General features: G+C 42.7%; 1 protein-coding gene across 1 annotated transcript; it reads right to left on the bottom strand.

Annotated features, from left to right (window-relative positions):
- Nucleotides 1–13,597: 13,597 nt before the first annotated feature.
- Nucleotides 13,598–18,841, bottom strand: LOC115476935. Its single transcript, XM_030213524.1, has 2 exons — nt 18,824–18,841; nt 13,598–14,656 (listed from the first exon to the last, which is right to left on the bottom strand). Exon 2 carries the CDS (start codon nt 14,613–14,615, stop codon nt 13,776–13,778), a length of 840 nt encoding a protein of 279 aa, XP_030069384.1. The 5' UTR covers nt 14,616–14,656; nt 18,824–18,841; the 3' UTR covers nt 13,598–13,775.
- Between the last annotated feature and the right edge of the window lie 420 nt (nt 18,842–19,261).

The following is a 19,261-nucleotide window of genomic DNA, read 5'->3' on the forward strand; positions in this document are numbered from 1 at the left end:
CTGACATGTGTGCAAACCTCATCATCAACTACAGAAGACGTCTGACCGCTGTGCTTGCCAACAAGGGTTTTGCCACCAAGTATTAGGTCTTGTTTGCCAGAGGGATTAAATACTTATTTCCCTCTGCAGAATGCAAATAAATTCATATACTTTCCACAATGTGATTTTCCGGATTTAATTTGTGATGTGCTATCTCTCACTGTTACCAATAACCTACCCTTCAATTATGGGCTGCTCATGTCTTTGTCAGTGGGCAAACTTACAAAATCAGCAAGGGATCAAATACTTATTTCCCCCACTGTATCTCAATAGCGGACTTTGCACTTTTCCTCCAGGATCTTGTCCAAACCTAGACTTGCTAACCACTGCTACCACAACCTCCGGTAGGGAGTTCCAGAGATAACTATTCTTTGAGTGAAAAAATATTTCCTCCTATTTTTTTTTAAGTATTTCCATGTAATTTCATTGGAGTGTCCCCTGGTACCTGTTCTACACCACTCAGGATTTTTTAGACCTCAAAATGTGCTTAAATGTCTCAAAAGCTAAAAAAAAAATCTCTGCAGGAACTATGTGGTGTTGGCTACCAATGTTCAGATGTTCAAGCTGACCAAGGGCCTTGTTTTGCGGAAAAACCATTGCTTCAGGGCATAGTAATGGACCATTCAGAGCACTACACTTTAAGTTCAATGTCCTGCATTAATCAAGGGAGTTGAGTTGATTATTTTGATGTATTTTGCACACTATGAGTCCTGTTTATGAAGCCGTGCTGTAGGCACGCTATCATTTTTAGTTCATGCTAATGCTAGAGACACCCATATGAATATATGGGTGTCTGTAGCGTTAGCATGTGCTAAAAATGCTAGCTCACTGTAGTAAACTGAGTCCTATATTAAGTACCTATAAGGGAGGTTTTTTCTGCCGATGACTGAACTGGGGAAGCACATTGGAGTGCTTAGTTACTATTCTGAGGCTTTTTCCTCTGATTAGGATACTCACCATTTCTTTTCTAGTGAGGTTGTTTGTTTATATTTTCTATTAATACAAGGTATACCAAATAAATTGGAAACTTGAATCCTATGAGCAGGGCCGGTCTTAGCAAGTACGGGGCCCTGTGCAGACCAATTTGGTGGGGCCCCATCCTAGCCCCGCCCCTAGCCCTGCCCCGTCATTTACTCACATTGCTATGTACAGGAAGATGAATGTTTTAGAAGTGAAACAGGATTCGTGACAAGTTAATGCAAGGCACCACTGCTTTCTCAACCTTTAATCATGTGAATAACAGGGGATGCTGTGGATGGACAGACTGAAATGGGCCATTAGGCCTTAATCGGGACGGCCTCCATGTTTCTATCCCAGCATATGCACTTTCCTTTTGCTCAGACATAGGCACAATACTGTCTTGGCACAGAAACGTGTGCATGCATCCTATATGCATGCCCTGATTAGTGCACAAGTTCTATGTGCTTTAAATTTGCATAGGACTAGTTTACCACATTGGAGAACAAAACATTATCTTTATGCTAAAAGCAGTGCACTTACCCATCATCACATAAAAGCTTTTTTTGCGCTGGCTTGTGCATGTGTGTGTCTCTATAAAACTCTTTGGGATACAGCTTTAATAGAAATGTTCATTGTAGATTATAAAGAGGACATATCTCCCATACACAAATCAAATACCACTTTTGTTAACTTTTCTATAAATTAAAATGGAAATTTACCAACACACAGAACTAGAACAACTCAAAACCAATGCCATAAATAAATACTTTCTGTAGTCAACTACATGTCATTCTGATACCAATTCGGAAACAAAACACTAAAAGCATAAGTACAATGTAGCTTACTAAAAAAAGAAAGAAAAAAGTTTTCAAAATAATGAAGGCATGAGCTGAGAACCATCCATCTTCCTCCCAAAGCTATTCACCTTTCCACACAAAATTATGCATATTCTAGGGTTTAAAATTGCCTTCAAATTTAGAAATGTGGCATCCTCGATTGCCAAAAATCACAAGTGAACGCTAAAGGTCAATAATATGAATCTCAGGAAAGCTAACTTCTTTGCTGTTGCAGATGAACAAACAAGCGGCAGGCCGAGGCCATGAACAGTACAGACCGTAGACTCTTTTGTACTTGTGTATATATTTTTAATTTTACCTGCTCGTGCTGTCAGTATCTTGGAGCCTGCAGTCGAGCACGCAGCCTTCCTATGGCAGTGAAGGCCTGCACCCGCTCGTTTCGCACTATCCCCAGTTGCTTGTCACACGCTTCCCCCACACCTCGGGCTGCTGTGAGATGAAAGACTACAGGCCATCAAGGCGGGGGACCGCGTCCCCACAGCTGCTCGGCCATGGCGACGGAGTTTCTTCCCCAAGAAAGGCAGCCGGTCGAAAGGTCACTAATGGTATTTCTTCCCTTCTTCCCCGCTCCTTATACGGAACATACAGATCGCACCGATCCACTAATAAATTCAGAGGGCGGGGGGACTGGAGCTTGGGCGGTCGGGGCAGGGCGACTTCAGGCGCGCCGCGTGGGGCCCCCCTGAGCGCGAGGCCCTATGCGGTCGCCTCGCCCAAGGACCGGCCCTGCCTATGAGACTTGTATGCAGGTTGCTGTTACTGGCTCATATCTTGGTCCCATATGTCACCGCTGTCCAGAAGTTCATCAATCCCTAAACCAAGAGTTACTCTTTAAACTTTATTAGACTTTCAAGATACCAAAGAAACCTTACCAGTGCTTAACTGTAAGTAAACAGGGATCATTTGCCCAGGTAATCTGCTCCTTATCTGCTTCTGAGTCTTCCTGCCTCCAGGCAAGGTATATGCAGCTCGTCTTAAGAAAAATTTAGTGTACAGAGGTCTTTTTCACGTTACTTTAAACAATTTGATTTTTTGCCTCATCAAACACATCCTGAAGCAAATTACAATTTAAGAATTTAAAAATACACATGAATTAAATCACTTTCAGGCTTGGATTTTATTAAGGGTCATTTAAATTTTATCCTAAAAGAAAAATGCATCCTATAAAACCAAAGTTTTTAAAGATTTCTTAAATTTCCCATAACATTGCAACTGATGAAGATCCAAAGGTATAACATTCCATAGTTTTGGACCTTGTATTTTAATTCAGTGCATTTGCATTCCGCTCAGCCCTTCAGTTCAGAATGGATTACAAAAATAAAGTGAAACAGAGAATAACATACAATGTAAAATATAAAACAAGAAAAACAGAAAACAGCAAAATCAAACAGTGCCAATCAAGAATTTCCTAAATAGCCAGGTTTCCAAATTACAACGGAACAACATATAAATCTTGATTTTCCTATTAGCAGTTGGAAAGAGATTCCATAGTTCCACACCTTTACAAACTAATGAGTGTTGCTCTGTAGATGGCAGCCTACAGCGGGCCTTGATACATTTTAGCAGCGAAATTTAATTTACTGAGCAAAGGCATCTTGAAGGAGTGTAAAGCATTACAAAATCTTGTAAATAACTAGCACTAAGACCATACAGAATTTTAAAAACAACAATGAAAATCTTCAATTCAATTCTAGCTTGTAGTAACCTATGCAACTGCATCAAATATGGTGTCACGTGTTCAGATCTCCTACCACCCAAAAATGTTCTAGACTGCCTGTAGTCTCTATAATTGTTTTTGATGAAGACCCATAAAGACCACATTGCAGTAATCTAATGTAGAGAGGACCAAAGACTGGATCTTTTACAGGTAGTTTGCAATTTAACATTATTTGGTATTTCAAGAAGAGCTTGTTGAGATGATCTGAGTTGTCTAAAAGACTTGTAGATCTTTAATAATTCCTGTAAATATAAAGGCCCCTCTAACAGTAGAGTGCAAAAATAACAAATGTGGAGGGACATTTTCAATATTGACGTCTAAGTCGGACTTCGGACATTTTGCACTAAACGTCCCAAATCCGAATAGGAAATATGGCCATTTTTGAAACCTCAAAATTGCTATCATTTAAAAAAACAAAAAAAAATTTGCAATAAGGTTTTGTGCTCTGTGCATTTAGTTTTTCAGGCCATTTAAAAAAAAGTACAAGTGAAAAACAGAAAATCAAGCCATTGGGATGTAGGAGGGGCAGCATTTTTAACAGTGATCCCCCAGGCATCACAGGAGAGCAATGGGGCACCCTAAGGGGAACTGCTGTGGACTTCTTATAAATACTCCCAGGTACACATCTTGCCATTGCTTCCTTATCTTGTCTGCTGAGCCCTCCAAAACCCACGACTTCCAACTGTACACCACTATAATAGCCCTTATAGTAACATAGTAGATGACAGCAGAAAAAGACCTGCACGGTCCATCCACATATAGGTGCCCCCTTCACCGTATGGGTGAAGGGGGCACCTATATGTGGGTGCAGTGGGCTTCTGGTGAGTTTTGGAGGGCTCACACTTTCCACCACAAGTGTAACAGGTAGGGAGAGATATGGGCCTGGGTCCATTACTAGCTACAGTGCACTGCACCCACCACTGCATTACTCTGGGGACTTGCATGCTGCTCTACTGGACCTGGCTATAACATCTGAGGCTGTCATAGAGGCTGGTGAGTAATATTTTTATTCACATTTTTGGGAGTAGGAGGGGGTCAGTGACCACTGGGGAGTAAGGGGAGTCATCCCTGATTCCCTCCAGTGGTCATTTAGGGCACCTTTGTGTGCCATATTTGTTATAAAAACAGGTCTAGACTACAACATTGAAATTTTCACCCTAGACTTTTTCATTTTGTTCCATTATGGCTGTAAAATGTCCAAGTGTTAGGCACACCATAAGCCTGCCCGAATGCCACCTTTGAAACATCCCCAACATGCCCCCTTGTGATTTGGATGCATTGCAGACAAAATGCATAGATAAGTGTTTGCAAAATAGGTTTCGAAAATATCAATTTAGACATTTTGAGAAGAAATCCATCCAAATGGTGCTTTATGACAATTTTGGATGTTTTTCTCTTTCGAAAATGAGCCCCCGTGGTAACTTAAAGCGAATGCGTTGTTCAATTGGCAGACAATGCAGTTCAGCTAAAAGTGGTGTAACATTTTCAAAAGCTTTCTAATTCATTAATAATCATGCTGCACTTCAGTCTTTTCAACTGGTATCCTGGTAAGCTGTGATTTAAGCATTACAATAGTCAGTTCTGGACATTACATAAACATGCTTAAAAGGGCAAGATCTCTATCAAGAAGGGAACATAATCTGTGCAATAATCTCTAAGGTTTGCAAATGCAGTCTGTACTACTGATAAATATTTATCTAACCAGGCTCCCAAATTCTTAATGCCAGTCTTTTCATCTAACAGAACATCACGTATACAGAAGACTGTGGCATGAGGGGGTTTGATTATATCCATAGCAGAGATGCTGCAGAGGAAGCAATTGCATCCCGGGGAATTATGTGTGTGCACAATTTTCTGCATAATTAATAAGTATGCACATAGTCACCGAATCCTGAATAATTTACACAGCAGGGCTCAACAGAAAAGGGTACTGTAGTCTGATGCCATGTGGAGGGCGAGCAGTCATCGAAAGCCAGTGTGCTGAATGCTCCCACTTGTTGTTTATGGAGGGATCAGCCCAATCATTCAGGCAGAGGCAGTTAGAGACTTGGTGGAGCTTGACAGAGACATTGCACACTGGGCTTGCCTTTGCTCCAACTCACTGCACTGTCAACTTAGAGGAGGGAAAGTAGTGTGGGAGGATTGCTATATTCTTCTGGCCTTTGGAGAAGACCTGCAGGGGAAAGCAGCCAGACATGCCTGCATGATATGTCTGACTTGGGAGGAAAAGGAGACCTGATCATAGAGAAGGAGGGAAAGAATTCTGGAAATGTTTTGAGGGGAGGAGTCTGTTGGAGGAGAAAAGAGTCAAATGGGGAGTGGGGTTGAGGGAAGGAGAGAGAATAGAGACGCTTATTGAGGAAGGGAAGAGGAGGGACAGAAGTGGATTCCCAGATAGGGAAAGGTAGCACCTAATGGAGAGGAAAGGGCAAGGGGAAGAGGAAGAGAATGGAGATGCTTGAGGAAGAGGGGAAGGGGCAAAAGAAAGTTCCCAGATGGAGAAAGGGAACACCTGATAAGAGCTAGGGGAATTTAATGGGGAAGGAAGGATAGCTGATTGGGGGGGGGGGGGGGAGGAGAATGGCAGCAGATCAAAATCTTTTACAGTGGCAAGGTAGTGGAAGGAAGGAACCATAGCAGGGGGCAGGGAAGGGGGCGAGAGGTAGTGAGATGAGGGGGAAAGAAGAGGATGACTGCCAAGAAATAACAAACACTATGTCGCACACATGCAGCTAAATCCACACAATATACCCATCCAGTCAATCATTTACAGACCACAAACACACAAGCTACATACCTTTAGACATCCCCATCCAAAAATGCCCCTGTCTACAACTTACCTTCTACCTGCTACCCTTTTTTCATCAGCCATGGAAAAGCACAAAAGTCCCCTACTACAAACCTGAAGATACCCCCCCCCCCCCACACTCGAATACATTGAACCCAGTTGCTCAAGTCTCACAAGCATACACTACTCAATCAGACACATCATACCCATTAGTCACTCACCCTATCCACTCACACTGCAATGAATCATTCACTATGCACACATTCTCAAAATTGTTACAAATTGTGTTAAAATTAAAACTATTTACTTTTACATAATTTTGCATAACTCTGAAATTTTCAGTGCATAATTCCCTGGGGTATAAGCAATCATAGACCGGGGGGATGGGGTGTTTAGAGACTGCAATGGCAGGATTCCAGAAGGAGCTCTGGTGTAGGTCACTGGCCAAAGGCTATCACTGCAGACTTGACCAAAGTAAATTGAGAGGAGATATAAAACAGGGTGAGATCCTCTAGGTTCATGTGTGGCAAATGAGAGGAAGCCCATTCAATTCCTATGGGCTTCCTCTCATTTGAAGCGTGGGAATCGCCAGCTTTGTAAAAGACTGACTGAATTATCTAAGTAATTTCTCCCCACCCCACTTAAAAATTGTTTTGCGAGAGCTGAGGTTGTAAAATGAAAACATGCTATTTCTGTACATATGTATTGCCACACTGGGACATACCAAAGGTCCATCAAGCCCAGCATCCTGTTTCCAACAGTGGCCAATCCAGGTCACAAATACCTGGCAAGATCCCAGAAAAGTTCAATACATTTTATGCTGCTTATCCCAGAAATAAGCAGTGGATTTTCCCAAGTCAATTTAATAATGGTCTATGGACTTTTCCTTTAGGAAGCCGTCCAGACCAGTTTTAAACCCTGCTAAGCTAACTGCCTTTATCACATTCTCTGGCAACAAATTCTACAGTTTAATTACATGTTGAGTGAAGAAAACTTTTCTCTGATTTGTATTAAATTTACTACTTTGTAGCTTCATCGCATGCCCCCTAGTATTTTTGGAAAGAGTAAACAAATAATTCACGTCTACCCGTTCCACTCCACTCATTATTTTATGGACCTCTATCATATCTCCCCTCAGTCGTCTCTTCTCCAAGCTGAAGAGCCCTAGACGTTTCAGCCTTTCCTAATAGGGAAGTCCTCCCATCCCCTTTATCATAGTCAAAACATTGATAGGACAGGGCTTGGACTTCTGTGTAATGAGATGTTAAACCACTACTTAGGAGTTGGTAGATGTTGTGAGAATATAAGGTTAAAAATGAAAATAATCATCCTAATATCCCTGAATCTTCACTCATTACAACAAATTGTGGAGTAAAAGTATCTCAGTATATTGTAGGAATTGGAATGTATCTTAATTCCACACATTCCGCCATCATAGGTCCTAAAAAAAAACAAAACTCCAAGAGTTCATAAAGTGAAAGTTTTTTCATGAAATGTTTATAGTTTTATTTTTATATTTTTTTAATTTTATTATATTAGTCTTTACTCACTGAATTAATCATAGAAACAATGCAAATATTGTTATCCAATGCGATGAATTAACTTAGGGCCTCTTTTACTAAAGTGCGCTAGCAATTCCCAGCGTGGCAATTGAGAAGAAACCCACTGGAACTGAATGAGCTTCATCTCATTTGCCATGCAGGAATTGCTAGCGTGGTTTAGTAAAAGAGGCCCTTAGTGAAAATCCAGTTCTGCCCGAGAACGCGGCAGCTTGTTGGCACAGTGTGAAGCTCTATGAAGTATTTGTGTAACTCCTTTTGCAGCGCTGGATTCTCACTAAGTGACTTCATTGCACTGGATAACAGATAAGTGCCATTTATACTATTTGCACTGACTTTGTGAGATTTGGATTCATGGAAGGTGTAGAAGTGGATGTTAGGGAAAAAATAAGGGCCTCGTTTACTGAACTGCACTAGTGATTCCTGGCACGGCAATGCCGACAGTGGGCTTCGTCAGCTTCGCCACATGGGAATTGCTAGCGCAGATTGGTAAAAGAGGAACTAAGTGAACAGCAGTGGGAACAGGTCGATCTGAGTTCCAGCAAGGTATCAGTTTCTACACTTCTCAAGAAAAATGTTAGGTGGCACCTACAGAGCTACTAAGTTACCCATTCCAGGAGGGAGACTTCTTGGCTGGTCCTGGTTTTAAACTTACATCCCAAAGCAGTGTGGGACTTGTAGTCCATGATTCTATCCATTGAAATCAGTGCTGCAGATCGACCAAAAATTCTCCCTCCTGGAATAGGTAACTTGGCAGCTGTGCACCTAACACCTGAGCTTGATGTTCCCAGGAGAATCAGGGCTGTGTTGTAGAAGGTATGCTGAAGTAAGTTCTTTTTTATTTTTTATTTATTCATATTTAGTGGAGTGGAGGAGTGGCCTAGTGGTTAGTGTGGTGGACTTTGGTCCTGGGGAACTGGGTTCAATTCCCACTACAGGCACAGGCAGCTCCTTGTGACTCTGGGCAAATCACTTAACCCTCCATTGCCCCAGGTGCAAATAAGTACCTGTATATAATATGTAAGCCGCATTGAACCTGGTATGAGTGGGAAATGGAAGGAAGTGGGAAAGACAATAGAGACACTGTTGGGGATGGATCGCCTGGAAGAAGAAAAATAGGAAGGAATTTGATATACTACCTTTCTGTGTCAGATATACCCAGTTCCAGGCTCTCCTGGTTTTGAACTTACATCCCAAAGCAGTGTGGGGGATTTGTAGTGTCTGATCTGATCAAGCCCATTGAAATCAGTACTGCAAGTCCCATGATGCTCTAGGATAGGGTGATCAGTAATCTTGGATTGTCCCAAAAATCTCCCGCCTGGACCTGGGTAAGTTGGTATCTCTGCTGATATACAGGTGCTTTCGCTGTCTCTAGTGGGCTCACAATCTTTTTCTTTTTACCAGAGGAATTGGAGGGTTGATTACCTTGCTGGGGTCACAGGGAGCTGCAGTGGGAATTCAGCCCAGTTCCTCTGGTTCTCACCTCACTGCACTAAACATTAGGACTTTACGAGACTGGGCGTCTAAATGGCAGATGACGTTTAATGTGAACAAGTGCAAAGTGATGCCTGTGGGAAAGAGGAACCTGAATTATAGCTATGTCATGCAAGGTTCCACGTTCGAAGTCACGGACCAAGAAAGGGATCTCGGCGTCGTTCTTGATGATACGTTGAAACCCTCTGCTCAGTGTGCGGTGGCAGCTAAGAAAGCAAATAGAATGTTAGGTATTATTAGGAAAGGAATGGAAAACAAAAGTGAGGACGTTATAATGCCTTTGTATTGGTCCATGGTGCGACCGCACCTTGAATATTGTCTTGAATTCTGGTCACCGTATCTCAAAAAAGATATAGTGCAATTAGAAAAGGTACAGAGAAGGGCGACAAAAATGATAAAGGGGATGGGACGACTTCCCTATCAGGAAAGACTGAAGCATCTAGGGCTCATCAGCTTGGAGAAAAGACGGCTGAGGGGAGATATGATAGAGGTGTATAAAATAATGAGTGGAGTGGAATGGGTAGACGTGAATCGTTTGTTTATTCTTTCCAAAAATACTAGGACTAGGGGGCATGCGATGAAGTTACAAAGTAGTAAATTTAATACGAATTGGAGAAAATATTTCTTTACTCAACGTGGAATTAAACTCTGGAATTCGTTGCCAGAGAATGTGGTAAAGGCGGTTAGCTTAGCGGAGTTTAAAAAAGGTCTGGACAGCTTCCTAAAGGAAAAGCCCATAGACCATTATTAAATTAACTTGGGGAAAATCCACTGCTTATTTCTGTGATAAGCAGCATAAAATATATTGAACTTTTTCAAGATCTTGCCAGGTATTTGTGACCTGGATTGGCTACTGTTGGAGACAGGATGCTGGGCTTGATGGACCCTTGGTCTGTCCCAGTGTGGCAATACTTATGTACTTATGATTAATGCAGTTTACATATTATATACAGGTACTTTTTCTATCCCTAGTGGGCTCACAATCTAAGACATTTTTTGGTACCTGGGGCAATGACTTACCCAGGTCACAAGGAACTTCAGTGGGAATTGAACCTGGATTCCTGGCCACTACACTAACTATTAGGCTACTCATCCACTCATTATACATGCATAACAAGTGTGTACTATGCAAACACCATGCCTAGTTTATGTGAAATATGTGTTGGTGTTCCCAGCAGGGAAGAAGGGGCAGAGCGGGGACAGGATCAGTGCTTCTGTGTATATCTTTAAAATACATGCAGAAGTGCTGATTCTTCTCGACATGTGCCTGGAGATGTAACTTTGCGTAGCAGCTTTTAGGGAGGTAAGTTTGGAAGATGGGCACATTGGAGCATATTTTGCCTATCAGAATCGCTGCAAGATTAGGTGCTGTGTTCTAAAATCACCCTCATAGCATTCTCTGAGACATACACAAACTAGATGCACTGAAAGACCTCTCCCTACGCATTTTTAACAATGAATGAAGGGAGGTGATGATGAGAGATTAAACCCAGGTTTATTGTATATAGCGTTCCAGAGACACAGAGAATAAGCACATTTCACAACATATAGGTAGATAGGAACAAGAGCACAAGTTCTCAGGTGGAATACTAACAATTGTATACTGAGCTGAATATATAACACAGTAGAGCAGTGGTTCCCAAACCTGATCCTGGAGGCACCCCAGTCAGTCAGGTTTTCATTATATCCACAATGAATATTCATGAGATAGATTTGCATGCAGTGGATGCACTGCATTCATCTTTCATGAATATTCACTGTGGGTATCCTGAAAACCTGACTGGCTGAGGTGCCTCCAAGACCAGGTTTGAGAACTACTGCAATAGAGCATATACTAGAGTGATTTTTTTGTCCCATTTTCTTTATATTAATATTAGATATTACAGGATTCAGGTTTATGTATTCCCATACATACTATCAACATGTATGACAGAAGAATGTGACCAGACTGTCTGTACCGGAGTGCTGTGTACTGATTATGTGTCTGGAAATATGGTTTTGCTTGGTGTCCCCAACAGTCCTGATTAAGCAAAAATAAATAAATAAATTGAAAACTCGGGGGCTAATGCAAGCATAGACTTTTCAGCCTATGGGGAAAGCTGCTCTAAGATGCAACAGCAGTATGAGACTAAAGCAGGGGTTCAGCCAGTCAGGTTTTCAGGATATCCACAATGCATATACATGAGCTAGATTTCTATGTACTTGGTATGCAAATCTAGCTTGTGAAGAAACAGTGTGTTTTAAGCCTGTAAAATGTATTAGATATTTTCCTGTTTTAATTATGTCCTGAAGTGTATTTGGCCAGCAGGTGGTGTTTCTTTGCTGTAAAGCTGTTATAGGGAACTGAATGTTCTTTTTTTTAACACAAGCATGAAACAAGCAGCAGTATACTTTTAAAACTTGTTGACTGGGCTCTGATTGGCCTGGAGTTTGAAAAATTACCCAGTAGTACTGGCTGTTGCTTCAATCTTAGCCCAAGAGAAAAAAAGACACAGATCTTTTTGCTGAGACTGTGAATTATATGCCCTGATCTCCCCAGGTACTTTCTAGGAAGTAAGCAAATGTTTAGTTAGCATTATAATTGATCCATAATTCAGTTACCTGTTATTGTTTGCTAATTGCACTTTTTTTGTTCATTGTTCCAGTGTGACAATAAACCTGTTTAGTTTGTTGACTCTGCCTGTCTGGACTGATAAAGAATCCTGATGGTTTGTGTGTTCGGTCTGTGAGTGCTGTCTGGGAACTGTAGGACCACTAGTAGCGTGGCTCTAGTAATCCAGAAATCACTGGGAATAATTTGAGAGCAGGAGGTTCGCACAGAGGCAGTTGTGACCCAGGCGGTGGGAGGAGGGTGCTAGTGTAGAGCACAAGCAGCAGGTGCAGGCGGACCGGAGCTGTTCTGGGGATAGACCTTCTAAGTGGCCGTGGGGTAACCCCAGGTGGGTGTCTAGGCATTTTGTGCTTAGCTGCATAGTTGTTATGGATATCCTGAAAATCTCACTGGCTGGTGTGCCCTAAGGACTAACTTGAGAACCCCTGACTTAAGCTCCTCGTGCTCCTGCTCAGACTGTGAGGTTCTATAACCCCATCAGTCATTTATTGCAGGACTCTGTGTCTAGTGCTGCTCAGTATTATTGTTTCCCAGAATTTGTGCTCTACAGGTCTGATGCTTCCTGTCTTTCAATCTTAGCCTCAAGTCACGAAGTCTTTCCCCAAGGCAGTCCCAGCCCCAGATGCAAGAAATACAGGGGTTGATATTCAGCCAGTAGAGGTCAGTGTTTTTCTGGCTGCTGCCAGCTTTTTCTCCATATCCAGGCATCAGCCTTGAATATCTGGACATATGTGGCTAGCTAATATTTATGAGGTTAAATGCAATATTCAGCACTTAACTGCACAAGGTGAATCATATAAAGATATGACTGCATCTTATGCAGCCCTATTTATGTGGTTTAACACTGAATGTCGACACTCAACCACATAAATGCCGACTTTGCCCCCAGACTGCCCACAAATTAGCTGGTTTTTGGCTTAAGTGGTAACCACAGATGTTTAGCGTCACTATTCAGGTAGGTGCTGCTGAATATCCGCATTTAGCACCAGACAAGTGATTTAAACAGCCAGGAGCCTCTCCTGGCCACTTAAAACACTTTAAATATTGACCCCACAATTTCTAGTCTAACTAATGCAGCTTTCTCCCTTCTGAAAGTGGGCACAGGACCTGCTCAGCCCTTCTCTTACTGGGCAGGCTTTTAAACTTAGTGGGACAGGTGGTCCTTGTCTCAGGTGCTGGCTTAGGATTCATAGCTCAGCTCAACCAAACAAACCAATCCAGTCTTTGTTCTTGCCCCACTGCATGCAGGGAGTTGTAGTTCTGATTTTCTCATTGATTTCTGATAGAAGTCAGAATTACAACTGCATATGGACAATGGGTCAAAACCAAGACCAGATGAAGTTGAGCTGAGATGAAGTGGCAACGCTACTTGGGCCCCTCTGCTTGTCTCTTTGTGTGCATCCCTAGTGATGCTTTTGTGTTGAAGTGTGCTGCGTCATATACACTGTCTTCCGTGCACCCGGTTTTGCTGCAGTGATGTTATTGCATTACTGACAGAGTCAGAGTCCCATTGGCTGCAGCTATGTTCTGAGAATTTACACTCCATAGAAATACATTTTTTTCATGCTCCTGCTTGGTGTCTGTGAGTTCCCACCCTCTAGAAATGCTTCACTCGCAGGTCTCTGCCCTGTGCAGGTGTGTCTTGAGAACTTACACTCTGTGTTAATGTTTCTCACACAAGGCCTCGTCCAGTACATGTGTGTTCTGAGAGGTTACACTCCATGAAAATGTCTCTCTCCTAGGTGTCCACCTACTGCAGCAGTGTCCAAACAGCTGACACTCCATGGAAATGCCCCTCTCCCTGGGCCTGATGACTTGTGTCACTGCTTGCCTCTCTGTTTCCACTCATGAGCTCAGGATTAGTTTCTGATGTCCAGTTGGCCAGGAGGTCACTGAAGTCGGGCGTGTTTGTGTTCATAATGGAGGATTTGACTGGGGAAGGTTCTTTCCAGAAGGAGAGCGGTAGCTTCCTCTGATGCATGGGGACCACGTGGGCATACTTCCTGCCCAGTTGGTGCTTCCAGCCATCCTTGCTATTGCAGACCCCTTGCCTGACATACCTGTGCAAGCCATACTCAAAGAGCTCAGCTAGAGGGCCCAACTTCTGGGTTCCGTCCTTGCTACAGACAGACTTCAGCGTCTGACAGTCCAGCTCCACACAGCCCGGAAGTGGGTCGCTCTGGTCTTCATCTTCCCCATCCCCGTTTTGTGAGATGCGTACCAAGTCCACAAAATACATCTCCCGCCCTGACTTTCTGCATGACATGTGGTCCTCATAGATGTTGCAGGAGTCAGGATCTTCCTCCTTTGTCTTTTTTCCAAAGTACCTTTGGATGTCACAGCTGATAAGTTCGGCAAACCTCAGCAACTGCAGAGTCATCTCGGCACCATTCTGCCCATAGTCAGGCAAATAGCCATCTACCTCCAAGTCTTGGCAAGAGGAGCTGCCTTCTGATTCTGTCTCCTCCCCTTCGTCGTCTTCCTCTTCTTCAGAGGTATACTGGAAGTCTGTGTCTTGGACAAGGAAAGTGTGCTGGAAGGAGGAGGCCAGTTGGAGCTCTGCACGGTTCCCAATCAACCCAGCAGCCATTGCTTCTTGCAGCTTATGCACGGGAAGGAAGAGAGTGTAGACTGCGGGAAGAAAGAGAGCAGTGTTATAGGCAGAAGTGTATCTCTACTATTGCCCTTCTTGCATTAGGCAGTTGAATAGCTCTGGAAGAAGAGTGCAGTAGACCCTGGGACCTTGTTCTCTGAGTCCCTCTGTCAAAATAACCTCAGGCAAGTTCCATGTATACTTAGGAGCCCTTTTATAAAGTGGCGGTAAGCCCTATGTGGGCTTACCACACGCTAATCTAGTGCTACCGCCTGCCCCACATGGGTGCTGGTTGTAGTTCCAGGCCCCAGCGAATGCATTTCCTGCGCTGGAGAAAATAGGGCTATAATTTTTAGTGTGGCGCTAACCTGGCAGTAATTGGGCAGTGCTGTGTGTTACCTGGTTACCGCTGGTTTAGTGTGGGAGCCCTTACTGCCAGCTCAATGGGCGGCGGTAAGTGCTCTCCCTCGCATGGCCACGCAGTAAGCCGTTAGCGCAGGGCCCTTTTTACTGCAGCTAAGTGCTTTAGAAGTTGCATGTATTAAGAATGCCTAGAAAGGGCATCTCTTGGTAGGATTCAGAGACAGCTTTCAGGAGCAACCTGCTGTTGGTCACCGTTCATTCTTTCATCTGCAGTGGAAAAGCTTAGGATTGAGACATAATACTGGAGTATCAGTGCAAATAGCTAAGCTACAGTGCAAATTGCAAGCCCTCTGTCACACTTGTACATTATCTTATATGCATCTTTGTCACATATACACAATATTCTCTCTCATACGCACACCATCTTCTGCACATACTTATTTCTGTTTCACACACACACACACACACACACACACACACACACACACACACACACACACACGTCAACTGTTGCACACCATCTCTATCATACATACACACAATTTTGTGCAAACATACTTATCTCTCAAACACAGATGCACACACATATACTTATCTCTGTTGTGATGCATTAAGATTGCCACAACAGGCTAATACAATCCTGTTTCTACCCTGTTGAAGTTCAAATTGTCCCACTGAGTTTCCCAAGAAAACCAGAACAATAAAATTCATGCAAAGGATAAAACCAGAACTAGACTAACCAGCCCTTTATGACATGGAGTAAAATGGCAACCCCATCTCTCACAAACACACATTTAAGATTTTTCTCATCCCAAATGGCTCTCCTGTAAACTTTACTTATCTCTTGGCTAGACTATTGCAATATTATCTATGCTGGTCTTCCCCAATGCCTCAATGTTTTAAAAATGTGTTTTGAGAATAGCGATTTGGACATTTTGGCAAATAAAACCTCCAAATGCCACTTTGTACCACATTTTAGATGTTTTTCTTTCTTGAATATGAGCCCTTTAATGTAATTACTCCTGGGGCCAATCACAGCAATGTCATGTAAAGCCCATCTTTAAAGTGTTGAGATGGAGAAACAAATGGGATATAGATACGCCCTTGTAGGCATCATATTGATATAAGTAAAGCATGAAGACAGCACAGATAGCTGATGACCAGCTCTTCATCGGGTACACAAGCAATAGTCACAGTGACACACATGAAGCATGAAGAGCAGATATTAATCAGAGCCCCATGTAGGCATCACGCTAACATATGTCAAACATGTATACAGGAGATGAAAAGAAAAGAGGACTGGTCCCCACTGATAAATACACATACAAAGGAGCAGTGACAACCAAGGAGAGGACAAAAAACTCCAGAAGCAACCGTGGTTGCAAAGCTTTATTCCAGTGTCATCACAATTATATATATATACACACATCCACAATATACTAATACATATAAGGGAACTATATAAACACAGAAATATTAAATAATATGTAAACAAATTTTAAAAGATGAAATTATAATCAAAAATTTAATATAATGTAGGAAACACCAGCATAAAGCTTTTCAACCATAATGGAAGCTGGAGGTGTTGTTTGTTTATTTTTCTCCTCTCCTTGGTCATCACTGGTCCTTTGTGTGTAAGAATGAATACAGCACAGATAACTGAAGTGAAAATCTTCATCAGAATGCCAGGCAGGCATCACAAACATGCACATAAAAGTATGAATGTAGAAGTTGGAAAAGCAGAGAGGAGTGCTCCAGCTCTGACTTCTAAAAAGAGAGGGTGGCTAAACAAAGTAATTAAAAAAAAACAACAACTTTAGGGCCCTTTTACTAAGCTGTGGTAATAAGTATCCTGCACTAGTTTGGACGCATGAAATTAGCATGCGCAGGGCCATTTTTACTGTGGTAGATAACAAGGCCTTTTTTTTTTAATGGGGCAGTAAATGACAGTGCACTAATATTAAAAGTAGCACACAGCTATTTGCTGCCTGAGCCCTTACCACCAGCTATTTGCTTGGTGGTAAGGGCTCATGCGCCACTTGTGTGGTAATCAGGCAGCGTGCGGCAATGTGGTCCGCACTGCCAGGAACAACCTTCACGGTAGAAAATAGAAAATTATTTTCTACTGAGGGAAACAGTGAGCGCTAACTTCAGAAGTACCACTAGGCACCTGCGCTACCCTGGTGGTAGGGTCGCTCTGGCGTGCACTACCCATGAGTTAACCCTCCTGCTGCTTAGTTAAAGGGACCCTTATTAAACAAATAATTTTTTGAATATCAAAGATAAATAACCATTATTTAATTACGTGGAGAAAAGATCTCAGTGAAACACTCAAATTTTGTCCGGGCAATTTATCTTTGATATTGAAAAATTATTTGTATAATAAGGTTCTATTGCACACAGATTAGGTTTTTTGAAAAAAAAAATAGTGAACATCTTTTATTGCAAAATGTGTAAAAACCTCTTTTAAAATACATAAAAGACAAAAATAAAAGAAGACCTCAAAGTCCACAGGAGTCAGGGGTAGAGCTAAAATCAGATGAGGTGATGTTATGAACAATCTAACTTTAGAATCAGAAATTGGATCTGCAATTACAAATCCACTGTTCACGGAAGTCTGTGAACTTTCCTTTTCTATTAAACAAATACTTTCAATGCCTGCGAAGATAAATGAAAGAAAAAGCCACGTACAGGTATGTGAAATAGCACCAATGCATTCTCTGTGCAATATTCTTATGCTCTGTTGCTCTCACCACACAGAACAGCTTCTGGTATTCCTCCGGTGGTATAGTTATAGGGAGTTACATGGGTGTAAATGCATCAGAATAAGCAGACAGCTAGGGCCAGTGATCACATCCTGAATGCAGTGTCTCTCATACTTAGGTAGTGCCTCAGACAAAAGATGTGTGGCACATTCAAATCTTCCTCATATAATTGGAAAGACATGTGAAATGGGAGAACAGAATAGTACAGATGAGAATTGACCAGTTGATTGCCAAAGTTAGGGGGTCTTTTACTATGTGGCGGTACGCCTAACATGGGCTTACCACTCACTGATCCGGAGGTGCCGCCAGGCTACCTCGGCAGCCTGGCGGTACTTCCCACCCACAGTGCGCCATTTCTAGCGCTACAAAATATTTTTGTATCACTGGTGTTTATTTGGTGGTAATCAGACATTGCCACGTGCTGCCCAGTTGCTGCCAGGTTGGCGCAGGATCACTTACAGCCACCTGCTCTTCCCCCCCCCCCCTGAAATGGCTGCATGGCAAGGGATTCACTTACCTCACAGTCATTTCTAGAAAAGAAAATGGCAGCCTTTTACCCACTGCCACAAAAGGGAGCCTCAGCGCATGTCAAGTGGAGGAGTGGCCTAGTGGTTAGTGTGGTGGACTTTGGTCCTGGGGAACTGGGTTTGATTCCCACTGCAGGCACAGGCAGCTCCTTGTGACTCTGGGCAAGTCACTTAACCCTCCATTGCCCCAGGTACAAATAAGTACCTGTATATAATATGTAAGACACATTGAACCTGCTATGAGTGGGAAAGTGCAGGGTACAAATGTAACAAACCCCCCCCCCCCCACACACACTAACGCCAATGAAGGCCCCCCTTTTACTGCAGCTTAGTAAAAGGGACCCACAAATTTGAATTTATGGGCTTCCAAGTCATCAGCCTTCTACAAAAGGGTCTGCAGCATCCAAAAATATATATCTCAGCAACCAAAATCTGCAAAAGTGAAGGCATGAAATAGCAGTAATGACCAAATGGGCAAGCTGGTTGCTTCTGCTGCATTCTGAGGGATAATGAAAGATATAGTAAACGTGCTGCTGAGATCTGTGCTTACCTGTGTGCAGGTACCTGAGACTTGCTGTCCTTTCTCCACCTGGGGACGGCTGTTGATGTATTTATGGAAGAGCTCAGAGCTGATGGCTGACAAATATTGACAGCGGTATTGTAATAGTACACTCAGCAAACAGAACTCTGGTTTGTTTTAGCACCAAGCAACCAGGGAACATGAGAGAGGGGGAGGCAGGGAGGGCGGAAGGCAGCCTTCGCTGTGCCAGGGGATTCTGAAGTGCTATTCCTGTCCCATAAGTGATTAAAGGCCTAGTCCCAGATGCTGGCCTGGCATAGCACACTCCAGCACAGGTTGCTTATCTCTCTCTGAAGGTAGCTCGACTTAAGCTTGACCAAATAGGCGTAAAATTAAATTTCATGCTATTTTGACTCCTGGAGTAGCAGCTTCTGAAGGATATAATGCTTATCAAACAAGCTTTGTTTA

Source organism: Microcaecilia unicolor, chromosome 8, assembly GCF_901765095.1.
Source record: "Microcaecilia unicolor chromosome 8, aMicUni1.1, whole genome shotgun sequence".
Lineage (NCBI taxonomy): Eukaryota > Metazoa > Chordata > Amphibia > Gymnophiona > Siphonopidae > Microcaecilia > Microcaecilia unicolor.